At 40.1% G+C, this 22,545-nt stretch overlaps 2 protein-coding genes across 2 annotated transcripts in view; both read right to left on the bottom strand.

Moving 5' to 3' along the window:
* Window positions 1-1,545, bottom strand: part of LOC127625311 (regulator of G-protein signaling 3-like) — a 31,544-nt gene extending 29,999 nt beyond the window's left edge. The window contains exon 1 of the mRNA XM_052100546.1: window positions 1,467-1,545. The gene's annotated coding sequence lies outside the window, so the exon portion shown is untranslated. The remainder of the gene's footprint in view (window positions 1-1,466) is intronic.
* On the bottom strand, window positions 105-21,148 carry LOC127624291 (regulator of G-protein signaling 3-like). Its single transcript, XM_052099055.1, has 11 exons — window positions 21,005-21,148; window positions 13,831-14,010; window positions 13,187-13,353; window positions 7,908-7,958; window positions 7,320-7,378; window positions 5,138-5,232; window positions 4,713-4,781; window positions 4,262-4,322; window positions 1,467-1,557; window positions 1,355-1,395; window positions 105-173 (listed from the first exon to the last, which is right to left on the bottom strand). Exons 1-11 carry the CDS (start codon window positions 21,019-21,021, stop codon window positions 105-107), a joined length of 900 nt encoding a protein of 299 aa, XP_051955015.1. The 5' UTR covers window positions 21,022-21,148.
* Window positions 21,149-22,545: the final 1,397 nt, after the last annotated feature.

The following is a 22,545-nucleotide window of genomic DNA, read 5'->3' as shown; positions in this document are numbered from 1 at the left end:
AGATACAATACAGCTGGCTCTCGCTCTTAAAGTCAGCACAGTGCCTTGACTCAAGAACTCTCTCTCTCTCCTTCATTCCTCAATTTCTCTCTCTCTAATCAAACTTAATCTCGGCTGAATTTCTCAGATGGCACACGTGTCCTTCCATCCACATCCCAGGAGCAAAATCCTTCCTGTTGTGTTGGAATTAAGATGATCACTTACATACATTGAACGAAATGCACATTCAGATCTGTCCTAATATTTCAAAAGTTTCTTGGTAAAAGTCATAATAAGAAAATGCATTGGGAGGGAGAGAAGATCTCTAAAGTGGATTTAAACTGACTTAGACACGGCATGACGCTTTAGCCTTTTAATTCTCATCTCACTCCGACAGCTCATCACAGTAAGCCAGCCCCTGGCCCCCAGATCTTTGTTACTTCTCTCTGCAGGGATGCTGTACGTTTCAACACCAAGTCCTCTATAAAAGGCAATGCTTGTTCATTTAACATAGCATTTTCTGAGTAAGAAAATACATTCAATTCCATTCAGAGCACCTGGTCGGATACAAAATAACTTTCGTGGACTTAAAGGGTTAGTTCACCAATAAATGAAAATTCTGTCATCATTTACACACCCTCATGTTAATCCAAACCTGAATGTCTTTATTTTTAAGTTTTGCAGAATGTCTGAGCTTCTCTCTTCCATACAATGAAAATGGATGGTGACTAGGGGCTGTCAAGCTACAAAATTGGACAAAAAAGTAGTCCAAACGACTCTTTCCAAGTCTTTAGATGACATATAATAGTTCCTGTGAGGAACAAACTGAAATTTAAGTTGTTTTTTTTTTCACTTAAAATATTACTTTGAAAATCTTGACAGACGTAGTCACCATTCACTTCACTTGTATGAAAAATAGCAGCTTGGACATTCTACTATAAATAAAATATTATGTGCTCCAAGGAACAAGGAAAGTCATACAGGTTTTAAGAGTAAATAATGACAGAATTGTCATTTATGTATGAAATATACCTTAAAAAAAGCAATGGACCATCTTACTTTTGTTTATTATTGTAAGAAAAAAATCAACAAACATATCTATGAACACCCAGTCTTATATTGCTGAGGGAAAAAAAATAATTTAATTAATTTGTCATCATGTTCTCACCCTCATGTAGTTGCAAACCCATACGCCTTTTTTATTTGCATTTTATTTTTGTGGAACACAAAAAGAACAATCTAGCAGAATGTCCAATGCTGCTCATTTCCATACAATAAAAGTGAATGATGACTACAGCTAACATTGGTCCCCATTCACTTTCATGGAGTGGAAAAGAGCAGCTTGGAATTCTTCTAAATATCTCCTTTTGTGTACCTCGGAAGGAATAATGTCATATGGCCTTGTAACGACACGAACTAAGAAAAAACAGAATAAGAAAGAGAGCAAGACAAGAGAGAGAGAGATAGAAAACAGCATTGAATCTCACCAGCGGTCGGTCTGATGCGACGTGAGGCCACTTTCAGATGTTTGCTCCTGCCCAACTCTTCTCCCAGGAGATAATACCAACCTTTGATCTCCTGTCAGTATACAATGTGAGAAAAACAGTCAGACAGAAAGAGGAAAAGACTGCAAGCGGCAGTCATGGGAAAAAGCTGCTCTTTTCTTGCAAGGTTTTTCACAATCCCAATATCTGTTGACTTGTTCATGCATCCCTCATAGGGACAGAACCTGTGGTTGTTCGCAGCTCATAGCAGCGTGAATGCGTGCATGTTTTTGAGACCTTTGCGGGTCAGCACCCGATGCCCCGTTTCTCTCCTGCTCATCCAGATGGTAGTGTGTTATATAAAACCATCCATCGGCCTAAATCTAATTTTTCAAAAATGATCACCCTCCGAGAAATGTTTTAGTGTCTTATTTGATAATGCATGTGCATAGCACTCCTGCTTTTGACATCAGGACAAAATGCAAAGGAACAAGGACATCAGATGCGATATTTCACTCTTTTCCAGGCAAGCATGCAAAATAAAGGCAGTATGCCAGTATGTTTGCAGTGTGCTCTAGGTAATTGTAGGTCATTTTTCAAGCCTCAATAAGCAGTCCAACTGCAACTTCCCCCACTGTAAGATTAGATGATGGTGTGGAAGAAATTCACAGACAAGTGGATAATAAAATGAAGAGAATAGCTTTAAAAACAAGAAATGATATCTTCCTTAAAATGAGCCTATAGTGAGACAAAGTGGTCTTACAATGAAAACACCTTTTTGTTTAAAAAGATGTTGTTGCAATTGGCAGTCAAATGCCTAATATTCAATACACTTTTTGCTTTCATTTCCAATCACGTTTTACATTACAGTTTTCATGTTACAGTGTAATTAATATAAAATTAGACAATTAAGTAATTAAAGGGTAATTATGTTACATATGTACTGTGTAATACTAATTTCTTACATATACTTAACTATGCGCATAATTAACTTCACATGTACTTTATATGTAATTATCATATGGAGCTTCTCATGATTACACATTATTATTGCTTTTGTAATTCTTTTCCATGCATTATTTATAACCTGGAAACTTTGTTACGTCTTTATCTACTGTATATAATTATTATAATCTACAATTCTTTCATATGCATATATACTCAACGGCCACTTTATTAGGTTTATTTAGGTACACCTACTTATTCATACGATTATCTAATTTGATAATCATGTGGCAGCAGTGTAATATATAAAATCATGCAGATATGGGTCAGAAGCTTCAGTTAGTGTTCACGTCAACCATCAGAATGGGGAAAAAAGTGATATCAGTCATTTTGACCGTGGCTGGTTTGAGTATTTCTGTAACTGCTGATCTCCTGGGATTTTCATGTGCAACAGTCCCTAGAATTTACTTCAAATGGTGCCAAAAACAAAAAACATCCAGTGTGCGGTAGTTCTGCGTACAGAAGTGCCATGTTGATGAGGTCAACGGAGAATGGCCAGACTGGTTCAAACTTTCAGAAGGTTATTGTAACTCAGATAACCCCTCTGTACAATTGTAGTGAGCAGAATATCATCTCAGAATGGTTCTGTTTGGTTCCACTTCTGTCAGCCTAGAACAGAAAACTGAGGCTGCATAATTTGTGTACTTCAGCAGAAATCCAGATGTGTCAGACAAGGCAATGGTTTTCCAATCACCTACTGTCCAGTTTGGTGAGCCTGTACCCACTGCAGCCTCAGTTTCCTGTTCTAAGCTGACAGTAGTGGTACTCAGAATCTCACTGGGTTATTTGTTTTTGTTTTTTGCAACATTCTCTACACTCTAGAGAAAGTTGTGCATGAAAATAGTCAGCAGTTACAGAAATAGTCAAACCAGCATGTCTGGCACCAACAATCATGCCACACTCGAAATCACTGAGATCACATTTTTTCCACAACATTAAAGATTTGCTACATTACACTGCTGCCAGTCTGATTGCTCATTACTTATTACAAGACTTGCTAAATTAATAAATAAAACAAATGTGCTTGAAACATTGATATGAGTTGAAATAATTTACTTGTAAATATCACGGTGATACAAGATAGCAATACCCGGATGACCGGTCCAGTAATTCCTGGATATGTGGATATTATTCTGAAATATCAGACTGCTGGACGGGGCAATTGACCAATCAGAATCAAGTGTTCCAGCACCACGTAATAACTAATGCAGTGTGTCCCAACCTTTTTTCTGCCACGGCACACTTTTTATGTCTAAAAAATCCTATGGCAAACCACTATCCCACATAGGCTAACCATCATCAATATTTTTCCTTTTCAAGAACTTGTCCATGTTTTCTATCCATCTTAGTAGCGTGTTTACTTGCAATGTTTGAAATTCGTCTATGAAAAAAAGTCACATGCTTGCATTAGACTTTCTCATTCTGTCATAATATATTATTACCCGTCATTTTAATTTTCATATTTTAATGATAATAAGACATTTAATACATTTAGCTTTTATTTTCGTTCACATTTTAATTTTTAATCATGAATTTACAGGACGATATAGCAGATTATGCATTTATTTATTTATGAAGAGAACAGATGAACTACAGAGACACCACACAAAGCAGATGCGTGCCGTGGCACAGTGGTTGGGAAACACTGAACTAATGTTAACGTATACTTCATTGTAAAGTTTTACCATAAATATAGTCCAAACCATTTTCCAAATGCTGTGGGTGAAGCAGTATGGATAAATGTTAAGTGAGTGAGTAAACATTAAAAAGTACATTGACAGTGGGATATTTACCTTAGATAAGGTGATGAGAGTGTGGACGCCAAAGCTCATACAGCCCAGGAAATCACTGCGCCTGTGGGCAGAATCAAACACTCTAATATACAAAAACACCACAGCAGACAGGGAATTTTTGAACTCCTGATAACTTTGTATTGGTGATATTCATATTGGTTACTCTAAATATCATCATGTTCTCTGCCCAGGGACACAGCTGGTATAGAAAATCCTGCCGATAACATATTGTTTTTTATATGGTTTGTAGCACTGTGAGTGTCTTATGGTTCAGCAATAATTGTATTATTGTACACCTGAAAATATTTTACCTTTTGGTAACATCTAAATCAACTGGTCTGATTCAAGTCAAAAATATTATTTAACATCATTAAATCAAACTGAATGCATTAGGTTATACCATCAAAATTCATTTTAAGGGTTAGATCAATGAAAGAAAATAAAGTTTTACCTGGATGTCCGATTGCGATTCCACACTGTCACCAAAAACCTCTTCTTATGATCATCCTCATCCACATTTCTGGAACATAAGGGCAACACTTGAAAAGCTCATCCATCAATGTCCAGCTTTATCCAACAACACAATGGCCATCTCCTCCAAAGACTTCAAAAGTCTTAAAAGAGGTTTGCCTTTATTCAACAAAAGAGAAGCAGCAGACCCAAGCCTAAAGTTGATTCTCAAAGGAATGACTGAGTGAGATATAGAGCCTGTCAAGCAAGGGGTTAGGAAGCACGTAATGTTTAACATAAATTATTCAACTATAAGATTATAAGAAACTCCTCTACTTCCTCATTTTAAATCCCAGAACACAAAGTGTTCAGTTTGAACATCAAACATTGTTAGCTTAAAAATATAACTACAAGATAATCACTTACAACATGAAAGTCTCATTGAAAACAGGACTCTTGCTGTCTAGAACTGTCCTGGTTTTGCATCGCTTGCTGTGGTCAACATCTGGAGCAATGGCTATCTGCAATATAAAAAAACACGTGTTAGCGGTTACTATCAAGTTCATTAGTTTAACATTGCTAGTGGACATCTTCATCATATACGGAGGGAACATCAATCAACACTTGTATCTGAATACAAGTGGACAGCTGCCAACAAAACTGATGCTTTCTCATGCCTGAAACCTGCCCGAGATTACATGAACATGGGTTCATTTGAAGGGCAGACCTCCAAAGAGAATTATGTGACAAATAATGACAAAAATAATATCCCATCATCACCAACTGTGACCAGGACAGTTATCATTATTTCTCTATTTAAATATTGTGTCTGAGCTGTGGTCCACTGGGTTGTGCACATGCTCATGACAAATGAAAGCTTTTGGCTCATGGAGACCCAGTTTCGAATTCGGTCTGTGTCATGTTCTGATTCCATTGCCGCTTTCTCTCCCCTACTTTGCCTTCTACTCTTTAACAACTTGGTTACATGCAGTTGTTACCTTAAGGTGCAATTTTATAATTTTTTATCTTTCAAAATTACTTTTGTTGAATAAAGCCAGTTCATTTAAATATTACCACATAAAGCACAATTTTAGGCTACCTAAAATATTTCTTACGATACATGGAGTTGTTTTTTTTTACTTCAATAAAGCCAATTAATTAAGATGTTCTTTCTACACAAAGTAGTTGTGTTGAGATTACATAGTAATTTTAAATTATGAACCAAATTTGTCTGTTAAAAGAGGATACATTTGGTAAAAATGTGCTTCATGTGGTAGGATCTTGTCACGTTCCTGTGTTGTCTACCCTAGGTTCTCTGTTTCACCCATCACGTTTATGTCATGTTTCCGTGTGGTCTGCTCCGTGTTTCCCATTTCACCCGTCACCGATCTGTTCCATGTCACGTTTTCCCTGTTGTCCGCCCTGAGTCTCACTGTCCGTGTAAAAAACTACATTTCCCACTATCCCCGGCACTCATCTCTGCCAGCACTCATCATTGTTCTCACCTGTGTCTCGTTTAGTCTTTATTGTGTCTTTGTGTATTTAAACCCTGTTGTTTTCCTTTTCCCTTGTCGTTCGTTGTATGGTTATATATCGTGTATGGTTTCTTGTCATGCCTTAGCCCTTGTTACCTGCCCTTCGTGTTTGTTCTCCCAGCCATGTGTCATTTCGTTTTTTTAGTTTGATTTTCCCATTGTGGACTTTTCTTTGCTCCTGTGTTTCATTTTGTGTTTGAGTTTAGTTTGCCCATCGTGGTCTCTTCCTTTGTTCCTGTGTTTTCCTGATTATTGTTTACAAATAAACCGCGCTTGGATCCAACCCCTTGTCTGCTTCCTCAAGTCATTACAGATCTAAAGTAACTTGTTTTATTCAAGTAAAAAATATTATTTAACCACTGAATCATCACATTAGGTTTTATCAACAAAAATAATTTTATGGGTTAGATCATTAGGAAATAGCTCCTTATTTCTACTAACCATTAAAATTACGTGTGTAATGTGTAATGTAATATTTTCAGGTTGATTTAGTCATATTAAAAGGTGCACTCAGTAACATTTTTGTTTTTGTCTTCTTGGACTTACACTGACACTGAGCAGCTAGGGTGCAGCACCATTTAAAATCAATAGTTTTCAGTTTCAGATGCCACTGTAGAAATTCACTATACACAGTCAGCCATGATTAATTAAAACTATGAGTGAAAGTGTCAAATAACAGGACCGAGATTAAGCGAGTAGTATTCGGATGGTTGTGTGATTAAAACATGACAGCACCCATGAGGGGGACCCTCTCCATGTAGAATCAAACAGCTTTCATAAGGTTACTGATATGGCTGTAAATTGTCATGGTTTTATACATGTTTAAAAATTAAAATGTATTTCTTTAGGAGTAAAGCTTTTTAAATGAGGAAAGAAATATTGAGTGCACATTTAAATAATATTTTTGACTTGAATAAAGCCAGTTTGTTTAGTTCTATCCTATGCAGCAAAGAAATAAACATATACTGTGAGTCATTTTGTTAGGCTCCATCAAAGACACATGAGCTTATGTGCCATCCAAAATATTGCCTGCAGAGTCATAAAAACACACTGCTTATCGAATGTGTACCCACCTTGACATATGAGTCACACGGCCTGTACTCTCTTCCCATTAGCCCCCTGGCTTCCAAAACTGTGGAAGATATCAGTATATCACAACATTAGTGAAAGATACTGCCTGCAGTTTAAAGGTGGATGTAAGTCATGTCTTTTATTGTCATTTGCACAGATCACACATGATGGAAACTGAACATTGAAATTTGTGAGGCTTTGTTAAAAAACAAAAAGCACCAACAACAACAACTAAAGGCACAACAATGACAAATACGTCTTTGTATATGTGCATTTTTACTTGATCTAATCTTTAAATATTTGTTGGTACAATCCAATAAAATCAGGTTGATTCATTCATAACTTTATTGAATTTCGTTTACATGTTTAGGTTTAAGTTACCTTACAAAATGCTTTATAGTGTAAGAAATTCAGATTGTTGTTAAGAAATGTAAGTATAAAGGTTTCCTGTATGAAATCATTGCAAGCAGAACCTATTAAATACAATTTTATATTGATGCATGAGAAGAGCTTCATTTAGACCAAAGAAACTGTTAAACTTCAAAAGTACAAAGTACAAAAACGGTTCACAGACATGTAATAATGCTTACTTTGAACATAGAACACCCCATTGCCAGGAGTAACTATCAGTTTCAGTTGACCTGTGTACACAAGATACAAAAACAAATTATATATATGGTTCCAATACATTTCTATGACTGAAATAATTGCATAGAAATTGCATTCACAAAAAGCAAAGCTAAGCATTTTCATAATATTAATTTCCTTGATTTCCATAATATCAGTTTAACCAAGGTAAAATAAATAAATGTAAAAAAAAAAAAAAATGTAAAAGGCTAAAAACTATTTCCTTACATGTTAAGCATCTTGGACGTATAAGGAATTGGACTTTATATTGTAAATTTGCCTGACCAAAAATGTTTTCCCAGTATTTAGTGTAAAATAAAGCTCATTCCAGCAAGAAGAGTGCAAATTATAAGAGCATCTCTTAAAAGAAAAAAAATGTGTACTCAAAGCCTGACACACCTGCTGGTGTTACACATATATTTCCTCCAAAACATCAGCAAAGCCTGTCACAAACAGGTCATCTTGTGCCATAACGATATTGATATTGCAGCCAAACAAGCAAATGTTAAAGTATTTGCCTCAGGATTTGACAACAAATAGCAGACACAAAAATGTTATTGATTATAAAGAATATTTAAGCATGTATCACTTAAACACAATGAGTCAATAAAGACTTGAGCCAGTAAGACTCACCATGAGTTTGTAAAATAAAGGACGATCTCTGCCATTGGCTTAAACAGCCCAGTGTCTCTCTCTTTGCCCTCTTACAGTCCATATCATAATAAAAACAGCAGCCAATTTTTTTTTAAATGCCTGTAATTGTATGCATCACACATTAATTTTCAAAAAACTGGAAAATTATTTCAAATTTGATGCCTCACAGCTATTCATGAACTTAACCGCCACTATGCATATGTTGCAACTAGAGAATAAAGCACAGCAAGAGAAAACAGGCATACATTTCAACCGCCTTTCATTTTGAATAGCTGATAAGACAGAAAGAGCTGTGATTGGTCAGAGGGCAGCACTGAATGGAGAGAAAGGGGGTGTGCCATGTGGGGGAGGAAGGCCAAGTCCACCTGCTGTATAATAATAAACAAAGCCTTTGGCTGAGGTTGCTCTTTTGTGCTTATTTGAGATCAGTAAATGGTCACAAACACCTTGGACTACCCCTCTCCTTTCTTACAAAACATGTATTAAAAAATATTAAACATATAACATATTAAAGTATCAATTCCCCAAATACATATAATTGCTCTAAAAGCAGCCTTAAGGGAAAGTCTTTTTCTTGTCCGTTAAAGGACTTTAATCTCTACGAGTCATTCATTGACACACCATGCAGGAAATTAAATGAGTCATTGGCTCATTAATTCCTAGATCTGACTATCCATCTCCAGTTGTTAAATCCAGATTGTCAGATTCTACTGATGAACAAATGGTGCTGCTGTGTAACCATGCTAGCTGGACTCAAAATAACTCAAAATTGAATTATCCCTTGTGTGGCTGTGGATGGTATGCATCCCTCAGCAAGAGCAAAACCATGTTGACTGCATAAAGCATTTCATAGCTTCCTTTGGGAAACAGAAGCCATGGAAAATGCATGCAACACATCCAGACAGACAAAAACAACAATAAACAGCTGGCAGCGGAGCATGCAGTAATGCTGTCAAATTAATTAAAAAAGCATAAAGCTTAACATTTGTGAGATCATTGAGATGGGACACCATAACCCCAGATTTTAGCTTTCTTTCTACAAATATACAATTGTTCTGCTATTGTCAGGAGGCATTTACAACATCTGTCAATGACCATTGTAGCAATTACTGACTGTTGTTTCAGAGAGCACAAATTATTTGAGCAGAATGTACAGAAATAGGGATCCGTGCATAACAAGATCATGCAAAAGAATGCTTTATTCATTTAAATTATATACAAAAAAAAAAATTTAAAGGGTGATGCATTGTCATTTGTATAGTGTTGAGCTTTTCACTAAAGCTTTGCAATGTTATAACCAAATGTAGGATTGCTGAGTTTAGCAGTAAGGGCCTAAAGGAGTATTCCAGGTTCAATACAAGTTAAGCTCAATCGACAGCATTTGTGGTGTAATATTGATTACCACAAAAAAAATATTCTTTAAAAAAAAAAGTGAAAATCTGGGTTAAGTGAGGCACTTACAATGGAAGTGAATGGGAACCATTTTTAGAGGGTTTAAAGACAGAAAAGTGAAGCTTGTAATTTTATAAAAGCACTTACATTAATTCTTTTGTGTAATAATGATTCTTATTTGAGCTGTAAAGTTGTTTAAATAATCAACTTTACAGTCATTTTAGGGTTTGTTGACATTGCAACATCATGGCAACAAAGTTGTAAAATTGGCTATAACTTTACACAGAAAATGATAGTAAGTGATTGTGTAAAATGTCAAATTAGTTACACGCATATTGTTTATGTCTTGTGGCTATACGTTTGAAACAGTGAGTATTTTAATGTAACAGTAACCATGATTTTTGCTTTTTTTAAAGAAAAAGAGGGACGAGACTAAATAAATAATTGTGGCAATCCATATTATGCCACAAATGCTGTAGATTGAGCTTAACTTATATTATTACAATATTTACATTTATTCAATCGGCAGATGCTTTTATTCAAAGTGACTTACAAAAGAGGAATAATACATCATAAGCGATTCATCTTAAGGAGACAGTAGTATGAATAGTGCTGTATTTACAAAGTTTAAATTGCATCAGAATATAAGTATCCAAGACAGATTAGAGTGCAACAAGAATATATAAATAAGTGATCAGTGTGAAAAGCTTCATTGGCCAAAAACATTTACTTTATCACAAAAAACTAATTTCACTGTTTTTTGGCCCTGACACAAAATGACCAGCTAACATCATTACACTAAACACATCAGCAGCACCTGGGAAAGTGTGAACGAGTACTAGTCAGGTGAAATCACTATCATTCTGATTGCATTATAAGAGCAGACTGATTGCTATAATTGGAGGTAAGAAGTGCTTCCAATCATTGTGTTCTTGTTCGAAAAGGTTAGCTCTAAAGAAAGACATGCAGCCATCATCGCTTCACATCAAAATGGCCTCACATGCAAGGAAATTGCTGCAAAGAATATTGCACCTGAAAGAACCATTTACCGAATAATCAAGAACTTCAAGGAGAGAGGTTCAACTGCAGTGAAGAAGGCTTCAGGACGTCCCAGAGTGTCCAGCAAGCGCCAGGACTTCTCCTCCTGAGGAGTCAGCTACGGAATCTTGTCACCACCAGTTTAAAGCTTGCTCAATATTGGTAGCAGGTTGGAGTGAGTGCATCTGCACGCACAGTGAGGTGAAGAATTTTGGACAATGGCCTGTGTCAAGAAGGGCAGCAAAGAAGCCACATCTCTCCAAGAAAAACATCAAGGTCAGACTGAAATTCTGCAGGAAGTACAAGGATTGGACAGCAGAAGACTGGTGCAAAGATATTTTCTCTGATGAAGCCCCCTTCCGACTGTTTGGGACATCTGGAAAATCAATAGTCCGCAGAAGAAAAGGTGAACGCCACCATGAGTCCTGTGTCGTGCCAATAGTGAAGCATCCCGAGACCAACCATGTGTGGGGTTGCTTTTCATCCAAGGGAGTGGGCCCTCTCACAATTCTGCCCAAAATCACTGCCATGAATAAAGAACGGTATCAAAACGTCCTACAAGAGCAACTTCTCCCAACGATCCAGGAGCAATTTGGTGATGATCCGTGCATTTTCCAGCATGATGGAGCACCATGTCACAAGGCAAGAGTGATAATGAAGTGGCTCAGAGATCATTACATTGAAATTTTAGATCCGTGGCCAGGCAACTCCCCGGATCTTAATCCCATAGAGAACCTGTGGTCAGTCCTCAAAAGGCGAGAAGACAAACAGAAGCCCACACATTTTGATCAACTCCGAGCACTAATAAGGCAAGAATGGATCGCCATCAGTCAGGATTTGGCCCAGAAGCTGATATCCAGCATGCCAGAGCGAATTGCAGAGGTTATGAAGAACAAAGGTCAACACTGTAAATATTGACTCTTTGCATATATTTAATGTTTTTGACAATAAAGTCTTTAAAACTTATGAAACTCTTATCATTGTTTTCCAGTATACCATAGAAACATGTGAATAAAGAATCTACAAATACTGATGCAGCAAACTTTGCAAAACACAACATTTATGTCACTGCCAATACTTTTGGCCACGGCTGTATATACACTACCATTCAAAGGTTTACAGTCACGTGCTCATTCTTTATTTTATTTTTATTTTATAATAATAATAATAAAGTCATCACAACTACGGAATAACATAAATGGAACTATGAGAATTATGTTGTGACTAAACAAAATCCATAATAAATCAAAACTGTGTTATATTTTAGCATCTTCAAAGTTGTCACCCTTTGCCTAGAATTTGCAGACATGAACTCTTGACATTTTCTCAATCAACTTCTTGAGGTATCACCCTGGGATGATTTCTAAACAGTATTGAAGAAGTTCCCATCTATTTTGGGCACTTATTGGCTGCCTTTCTTTATTATTTGGTCCAATTCAACAATTTCAAAAACTTAGTTTTGTAATGAAATAAATTAATATGGTGGCACAATTATATTTATACAAAACTCATTTCAAACATTTAAACATACGCCTTCAGATCATGAAGAAACATTTCAGTCAATTGACCCCAAACTTTTGAACAGTAGTATACAAAGTATATATATATATTTATATATATTATATGTATAATTTTTTTTATTTATTTTTGGTCAAGTGCTCATGGAAGTAATTACAGTAGTGATTTTACTAGTTTTTCGATACAACTTTTAACATCTCTAATTTGATTAATTATTTGATCAGCTATATATTTTAGATTATATTTTATATATTATTTAAATTATTATTTATATATTTATTTATATTTTTAACACAAAAATTGAATTAAAAGTGCAAATTCATAACTAGTCACACTGAGGTCATGTAACAAAAATGTAGGCAGCATACTATTGTTGAAAACGGTTATCGCACAAAAATGTCTGCTGTAAAACAATAGTAGACAGTAGCCAGTGTATCCTGCACCACATTCAGTAAGCCAGCATTTCATCATCATGCTCTGAGAATTCCAACACTGCCATCTAGTGGCTGAAAATTTAAATCATTCCTGTAATAAATGTTCACCTATCTCCGCCAGAATGGTCTGGGAAACACCAACAAAAATATTGCATGTGTCATTATTGTGTGAGTAACCAATGCTTGCATAAAAATGAATCTCTTACTCTTTCCTCTGATACTAGAAGGGTGAATCTTCTTCCTTTTCTTGGGAGCAATTTCTGTATTGTTACTAGCTGTGGATCTGACCACTGCAGCCACTTTAACCTGTGCAGATGTACTCTTGCTCACAGCGTTGCCCAATTCCCTCTCATTTGGCCTACCAGCACTGACACTGCAGAAATCACAGGAAGCAGTAACAGCATGAATAAAAGAACACAATGTGTGTCTAATTGATATTCAATATGACACATTGAATGAGTGAGATGAGATTTTATGATTCTAAAAAGGATTCTAGTTTGTATGAGAGCAAATTAACCATCACCTCCATCATCCATGCAATTTGTTTATTTTTACATAGTGACTCTTAACATTAATTACATTTACATGTATTAATTTAGCAGATAGTGACTCTTAACATTAATTACATTTACATGTATTAATTTAGCAGATATCTAGATTAGAGGTGTATGTGCAGAAAGTTAGCTATTCATTATTGTTAACATGACAATAATACCATATATGGATCACGTATTATTTCATTGGTCTGATATATCAAAGCTAAACAGTGCGTGGTTATTTTGGTCATGCTGCATTAAACAGAAATGTTCCACTCTGGCTCACAAGCCTCAAAGACACAGAGGCTCTTTACTTTGCCTGTTGGCTAGTTGCTAATGCCCTTTTGTCCCTGACAGATCTGATGTATCTCGCAGAAGATCTCCTCTCTCTGCTGTCTGTAAGCCTGGTTCTTTCTCTGCCCGGTTTCTTTGTTGACGGGCCCTTGGTGAGGTACAGGTCCTGTAGCCAGAAGGTTTCCATCTGAAGTCTCTTCCTGGGGGCACAGCTAGAGATGATTATGTGTTTGGCAATACAGAGTGATAGACAAGTGCACCCAGCAGGAAGCTCTTAAATTATATTAATCCACTAACAATCATGCAAGAGATGTCAGTGCTGGACTACCGAAAATGTTCCGCTATTTTAACCATCATTTTAAATGTAACTTTTAAAAAGTTGCTAGTTATTTGGCTGATTGTACACACTAAATGTTGTTAATTTGCTATTTTATAAATTATTTAATACCATTTCAACAAGGAATACCACTCATTAAGATTAATTAAGGTATTCTGGACAAGTTGAAGGAAATTTCTCCTGACAGCCCAGCAGGAAATCATGTACTTGCAGGAGTGAGGACTCAGGGACACTGTTCACTCCAGACAAAACATTTTAATCTTTAGGTTTTATGGTTCACATGTGATATAGATTCAAATTAGGTTGCTATTTATTTCTTAAACAGATTTTTTACATTTTAAAACATTTTAAAATAGACCCAAAAATGAAAATTCTCTCATAATTTACTCAACATCATGTCATCCCATATGATAAAATAGACTTAAATATTGATCTGTTTCTCACCCACACTTATCATATCGCTTTTAAAGACCACATGATTCGTTTGGATTACTTTTATGATGCCTTTATGTGGTTTTTGGAGCTTCAAAGTTCTGGTCACAATTCACTTGCATTGTATGCACCTACAGAACGTCTCGGGTTATGACTATAACCCTTGTTCCCTGAGAAGGGAACGAGACACTGCATCGTTGAAAACGACTCTTTGGGGAACGCTCCTTAGCGTGCGCCTCTGAAGTATGAATGAAACTATTCCAATCTTGATTGGTGTTGCGTCATGACGTAACATGTGACGGCATAACCGGATGCATAAAAGTGACGCCGGCACACACACACATTAGCCTAGCGATGAAGCAAGCCGCTCTCAGGCCTTGAGGGGCGTGGCAGGACGACGCAGTGTCTCGTTCCCTTCTCAGGGAACAAGGGTTATAGTCATAACCCGAGACGCTCCCTCCGAGGGAACTCGCACTGCGTCGTTGAAAACGACTCTTTGGGGAACGAATGCCCACTAGGCCACGCACCGAAAAAGGCCTGCCCTAGGGTGAAACTGAACTCAGGCACTCAGCTAGGACGAGAGCACACATGCGCCAGGCGTACTAGGGAGGTGCAGACTATAAAACCTGATGAAAGTGTGCGGGGTAGCCCAACCGGCTGCCTCACAGATCTCCTGGAGGGGTACTCCCGATAAGAGAGCCCTAGAGGACGCCATGCCTATAGTTGAATGAGCCCTTACGGCCAAAGGTGAAGGCAAATTGCGCACCTTGTAGGCCGAGATAATAGCCTGAACAATCCAATTACTAATGGTTTGTTTCGAGGCAGGGAGCCCCTTCCTAGGTGACCCAAAACACACTAACAGTTGGTCCGACCTCCTCCAGGAAGAGGACCTCTCGAGGTAAACGCTCAAAGCTCTGACAGGGCAGAGCAAATGGAGCCTCTCTTCTTCTGCCGACACATGAGGTGGAGGATGAAATGCCTGCAGGACCGTAGACCGTGCCGTGTTAGACGGCACCTTAGGCACATAGCCAGGTCTCGGGTGCAAAATGGCTTTAACTCCGCCAGGGGCAAACTCCAAGCAAGCTGGCTTCACTGCCAGGGCTTGAAGATCACCCACCCTCTTTAGAGAGGTAATAGCTAAGAGAAAAGCCATCTTGAACATCAGGTCCTTGGGCGAAGCCGACTGAAGGGGTTCAAGGGGGCCGGGATAACCCTTCGAGAACCACCGCCAGGTCCCAGGCAGGAACCCTGGACCTGGTTGCCGGTCTCATCCTCCATGTACCACGGAGAAAACGAATGACCAGCTGGTGCCTCCCCAGAGGCCCATCACTCAGTGGTGCATGGAACGCCGAAATGGCAGCCACGCACACCTTAAGTGTGGAAGGGAGAGACCCGCAGAGAAACGATCTTGAAGAAACTCCAGAACTGAAGCCACCGGGCAATTAACTGGATCTAATTCATGTTCTCTACACCAAGTGGAGAACACATTCCACTTGAGGCCATATAATCTCCTAGTAGACGGAGCCCTAGAGCTAAGTATGGTTTCAACCACCCCCGCTGATAGACCAGCATTTAGGTACTGAACCCCCTCAGGGGCCAGACCCACAGTTTCCACAGCTCTGGACGAGGGTGGAAGACTGCCCCCTGCCTGAGACAACAGATCCCTCCTCAGAGGAATCTGCCATGGCGGAGCTATCAGGAGTGAAATTATGTCTGAGAACCATACTGGCCGGCCACATCGGGCAACCAGAAGAAGACTGATGCCCTCTTGGCGGACCCTTTCCAGGACTCCCGGAGCAGAGCTGATCGGGGAAATGTGTACAGGCGAAGCCTCGGCCAAGCCTGTACCATGGCGTCCAACCCCAGTGGGGCTGGATGTGAGAGGGAGAACCAAAGTGGACAGTGGGACGCTCTCGAGACGCCGAATAGATCCACTTCCGATGGTCCAAATTTGTCCCACATCAACTTCACCACCTCTGGATGAAGTCTCCATTCCCCGGGCCTCAGCCCCTGCCTCGACAGGATGTCTGCTCCCTGATTCTGAACCCCGGAATATATATTGCTCTGATAGACAGTATTTTCCCTTGGGACCAAAGAATTATCTGATGCGCCAGTCTGCACAGAGGGCGCGATCTGAGTCCTCCTTGTCGGTTCAGATAAGCTACCACTGATGTATTGTCCGAACGTACTAGGACATGGTAACCTTTGATGTCTGGAAGGAAGCTCCTCAGAGCCCTGAACACAGCCAACATCTCTAGACAGTTTATGTGCCAAGAATGATGATGGTCCTGCCACAGACCCCTGGCAAAGCTGCCGTCCATGATCGCGCCTCAGCCAGTGAGGGAGGCGTCTGTCGAAACGGTTTTCCGGCGACATGACGCTCCCAACACTGGCCCTTGGGACAGGAACCAAGGTTTCTTCCATATTAGCAGAGAACGAAGGCACCTGCGCTGCTACTCTGATTATACTGAAATGGATTACCCTTGGGGGAAAACCCCTTGGTTTTCAGCCACCACTGGAGGGGCCTCATGTGTAGAAGGCTCAAAGGTACAATGTTGGATGCCGCTGCCATGAGGCCCAGCAGTCTTTGAAATTGCTTTACAGTGATGGCCTGGCCTAGCTTTAACCCGGCCACCATCGTCATAAGGGACTCGATACGTGCAGGAGACATGCGTGCCTGCATCGTAACCGAGTTCCACACAACGCCCAGAAACATTGTGCACTGGGATGGTTGTAACACACTCTTTTTGTGTTGAGTCTCAACCCCAAACTTCGAATGTGGCCAAGAACGACATCTCGATGCCGAATCGCCATTTCTCGAGACTGGGCCAGAATGAGCCAGTCGTCGATATAATTCAGTATACGGATGCCCTGAAGTCTCAGTGGAGCAAGAGCTGCATCCATACATTTGGTGAATGTGCGGGAGATAGTGCTAGGCCGAACGGAAGAACCCGATATTGGTAAGCTTTGCCCCAAAGCTGAACCTCAGGAACCTCCTGTGACATGGAAGGATGGATACATGAAAATAGGCGTCTTTTAGATCTATCGTGACAAACCAGTCCTCGGATCTGATCTGACTCACGATGACAGGAATAGTAAGCATTTTGAACCTGAACCTCCTCAGAGACCGGTTCAAAACTCTGAGATCTAAAATCGGCCTCAACCCCCCATCCTTTTTGGAACTATAAAGTACCGGCTGTAAAAACCGGACTCCCTGTCTGAATGAGGAACACGCTCTATGGCCTCCTTCAGCAGCAGAGATTGCACTTCTTGTTCCATCACCTGAGCCTGCCCCGAACCACTGTAGTCTGCACCACCCCAGAGAATTTGGGGGCGGTGCCCGAACTGCAGTCTGTACCCTGATTTTATTATATGCAGGACCCATGCAGATATGTTGGGAAGATGATTCCATGCCTCTACAAAATCTACTAAGGAACCAGCCTCTCGAGGCTGGTCTCGGTGTTTTTCAAGCATTGTTCTCGACCTCCTGAAGCGGATACCGGCAGGATTTGGTCGATACAGTTCTTGTGACCACAATTGATGTGTGTTTTTATCTTTTGACGCTAACGGCACGGTGTGCGTTCGCTGGAAATTGGTGTGGCCCGGCGCCAGAGACGGGCGGAAACCGACACCGATTTCCTGAGGGGTCCGCTGCGAGAACAACCTCGGTTGCTCTGCAGCTGGGGCAGCCCTCCGAGGTTCTACCACCCCGTTAGGACCTTTTCCCGAAGCCCTCCTAGCCTTAAGGACGCCCCTCAGGTCGGCCCCCTGGCTGGAGGGCTTCGCTGGGAGTGTTTCCTCTGTTGCCAAGCTCCTGGAGGAGGGGCTCTAGAGGAAACGCCTCCTTTGCTCTGCGTGGTGCGAGGAGCTGACTGAAGGCTGGGGCTGATATGTTTGCCCCACCCTACTTGATTTAGACTTGGATTTACGGGGAGAAACTGCTTGAACGCCGCGAGATTGTTTCCTCGCCTCCTGAAACCTGTCGACGATCGATGTAACGGCGTCGCCGAACAGGCCAGAGGGCGAGAGCGGGCATCAAGCAAAAAAGCTCTGTCTTTTTCTTTTATTCCCGACAAATTTAGCCACAGATGCCTCTCCGTGGTCACCATAGCTGCCATAGAGCTGCCAATAGCGCGGGCCGCCACTTTTGTGGCCCGGAGAGACAGATCTGCGGCTCTGCGCAACTCCGCGATATCTTCGGAGTTGGCCCTCCCCTCGTCTAAATCTTTCAGGAGATCGGCCTGGTACGCCTGCAAAATCACCATTGAGTGCAGGCATGAACAAGCCCGACCTGCCGCCATGTAAGCCCTGCTTATTAATGCAGATGTATCTCTGCAGGGCTTACTAGGCAGCCGGGTTTTAAGGGAAGATGCCGACTCAGGAGAGAGGTAACCGCCAAAGCCTCCTCCACACCAGGCATCTTCCCATAGCCCATATCCCGCGCCCCTAAAACATAGCTGTAATCGACCACACTGGGGGTGGAGACACGGGATCTAATGTGGTTTATCCCACGATCTCGAGATCTCTTTGTGGAGATCGGAAAAACGGCAAACCCCAGCGCTGGGGTTGTGACGTGTGCTGCAGGAAACGCCGCCTAATTTGCTTCCGACGCGCGCTCTCTGCTCATTTTGTGGCCAGCTAATGTTAAGTCTGGCCACAGCACGCGTCACAACCTGAACCAGCTCCTCATAAGCCTGGCCGAAACCCGGCGTGCTTGGCTCACGGTCGCCCACATCAATGCTGAGCATTTCCACTTCCTCGAAGCAGAGAGCTCGAAGCATTGGGACCTGATCGTGGGCAGAAGAAGCCGCGACGCCGGCTTCTGCACCACTCACAGTAGGCTCGGATCCTCAAACGAAGAATGAGAAAGTGCCGGAGCAGTCTCATTCTCATCTGCAAGATCCGCTGCGAACCCCACGATCTCAATCGCCGCTGCCTCAACAGACGCTGGACCAGAACCGTGGGGAACGCGAGCCTGACCGTGCTCATCAAGCACGCCAACCGAGCGCAGCACTCTCAGGGGTAGTGCTTCACAGCTTTCACAGGCAGATCCCTCGAGAGCTGCCTGTGCGTGCTGCGCCCCAAACAGTTCACACACAAATCGTGGCGTGTCCGTACCCGTAATAAAACGAGGGCAGGGGTGCACGCACTTCTTGAACTGTTCGGTGGCCATAATTCTTTTAAATAGGACAAACAACACCAAATAAGACAAACAATATACATAGAGCGCTTGCTGAAGAGCGAAAGCTAATGTGTGTGTGTGCCGGCGTCACTTTTATGCATCCGGTTATGCCGTTACATGTTACGTCATGACGCAACACCAATCAAGATTGGAATAGTTTCATTCATACTTCAGAGGCGCACGCTATGGAGCGTTCCACAAAGAGTCGTTTTCAACGACGCAGTGCGAGTTCCCTCGGAAGGGAACTGAAATATTCTTCTAAAAATCTTAATTTGTTCTCAGCAGAAGAAAGACAGTCAAACACATCTGGGATGGCATGAGGGTGAGATAATTTCCCTTTTTGGGTGAACCATCCCTTTTAACTACCTCCTAAAGATATTAGATTTGCATTGATACATTATAAAGACATTTATGCTACAGTGGCCACAAACATTTGGACACTTGAACAAATGTATTAATGTATTTTGAGTTAGATGGCAAACATTTCACACAAAAAAAAGACTTTTAGTTAGTTAGTTCTGAGAAAAGGTCTATTATAATTTACAGATGGGCTTTTGGGGACAATGTATTGAGCGTTTAACCACAATAAGGTAAAATTAGTTTCACGTCAAGTTATATAACATCGTCGAGGTATAAAATGCAGTTGTATGTGCCAGACAAAAAACAGATGTAATCTTTACAAATGTATCCAGTAATCATGAACTTGCTGCATGAGTGCATCAGTATGGAAGCATATGAGTAGCAATATTCAATTTGAAATGTAATATGCAAAATGACAATGCAATATGTAAAATGGCAATGCATTCTGTATTTAAATTTACATTTTACATTACCATTCTAGCAACGTTTGGTGCAAAATGAAAATGAAAATGAATTACATAATTTACATTTGCCATGTCATACACTCGTTTTAATATGCATTATTGAAACGCTTTATAAGTTGCAAAATTAAAATGAACATTGATTGAGTGATGTGTGAAGTGATTTTGGTGACTACACTTTGTAAGAGTGAAGTTATTGAATATCTTTGAGTATCACTTTTCGGTTTTGCACTTGTAGACAATCCCTGTGCTCTCATTTCACAACCGTCTGCACGTAGAGATCAATGCTATTTGTCCCGCTCTTTTTGATGAAACGATTGGAAAGAGGCGTCGTTTGTGTTTTAACAACGTTTCGTTTATGAGTTTTAGATCCGGGAAGTTCGAATCTGTATTTCCAAAATTACCGAGCTATTTACACCTACCTTTCACGGATATCCATACAGCGGGCGTGTTGTCTATAAGCACATTATATCTCCGGCTGTTCTGTTTATTTTTGAACCAGCTATGAGAAGTCCAGATATTCCGCCGCAAGCATTCAAACTCCAGAACTTCCCCATCAGTTCTTCTCGCTGATGTGTGTGTGTGTGTGTGTGTGTGTGTGTGTGTGTGTGTGTGTGTGTGTGTGTGTGTGTGTGTGTGTGTGTGTGTGTGTGTGTGTGTGTGTGTGTGTGTGTGTGTGTGTGTGTGTGTGTGTGTCAGTCCAGTGATGGCTTGGGGGAAGAAAGAATCTGTTACAGTTACACAGTCTGGCCATGAGGGCCTGAATGCTTTGGTGCCTCTTGCCAGACAGCAGGAGGGTGAAGAGTTTGTGTGGGGTCATCCACAATGCTGGTTGCTTAGGACTGAGGTTTTATTATGCAAGCTTTATTTCTAAATAAATAATCTATAAGCCTCATTTCTAATCTTCATTTGTTTTTAACAATCCACACACCAAGTAGATTTTAATGTTGCACCAGTCATCTTGTTTGGTTATTCGAGTTTAGTTGGGAGTCGGTACAAAGAATGTTTATTGCATTCTTTATTGCACATTAAAGTCAAACAAACATGACTGCCTGTATATGCGCTCTGCAAGCGCATTTCCATGTCATGTGCGTGAAGTTACTTGAACTGCTATGTTTAAATTGCCTCCTTGCGGTGCCTTGATTTTTAAATGGTTTAAAATCAAATGACATTGAACTTGTCAAATTGTTGTACTTAAGTCTGCAGAGCAAAAGGGGGGGAAACATTGTCTTACCGTTTATCAAGCGTTGAAACTTCACTTTGTTAAAAACAACCAGGGACCTCGTTTGATAGCAGTCATGAAACCGTGTTTCGAGATGCATTTATACGTTATTTTTTACTTTACTCTGTGATCCCATGATGACGTATGTGATGAATGAGGGTGAGTAAATGATGAGAGAATTTTCATTTTTGGGTGAACTATCCCTTTAAGCAGTTTTCTCAAATGTATCTGATGAAGCACATTTTGTTTTGTGTGATAAAAGTCCGCAATGGTTTTCCTTAATAGTTTTAAATTTGTCTTCAGGTGTATTTAACCCTTAAACCTATATGTGGGTCAAAACTAGCCACCACGAAAGTAATCATATTTAAAACATGATCTAGGATCCTGTCTTATTTAGTCAAGAACAATGTGAAAGCACAGAAGTAAAGTCAAACAGTAATCTCCAGTTTTGATTCAGCCATTATTCCTACACAGTGAGTGACATCCCTAAAAAAAAGGCAGAATAAAGAAGGACATAATGACACATGGGATGTACCCCATTACAATGTGAGAACACTTATTGTTCATTGGTGTTAAATGAAACATCTTAAAATTCATTGCCCATCAGCTCTGTAAATAACTGTTCCAAAAGATCTTCTCTTGAGGATAATCCCTTAAAAAAAAAAAAGAATACAGGTGAAACTCAAAAAATTAGAATATCGTGCAAAAGTTCATTAATTTCAGTAATTCAACTTAAAAGGT

This window comes from Xyrauchen texanus, chromosome 3, assembly GCF_025860055.1.
Source record: "Xyrauchen texanus isolate HMW12.3.18 chromosome 3, RBS_HiC_50CHRs, whole genome shotgun sequence".
NCBI lineage: Eukaryota > Metazoa > Chordata > Actinopteri > Cypriniformes > Catostomidae > Xyrauchen > Xyrauchen texanus.
This window is presented reverse-complemented; position numbering and strand designations above follow the sequence as displayed.

Coding starts and splice junctions, on each gene's coding strand:
- LOC127624291 (XM_052099055.1), bottom strand. Junction 7,379..7,907: donor TGGGGTGTTCTATGTTCAAA/GTAAGCATTATT, acceptor TATCTTCCACAG/TTTTGGAAGCCAGGGGGCTA. Junction 4,323..4,712: donor AATCGCAATCGGACATCCAG/GTAAAACTTTAT, acceptor TTCTGCCCACAG/GCGCAGTGATTTCCTGGGCT.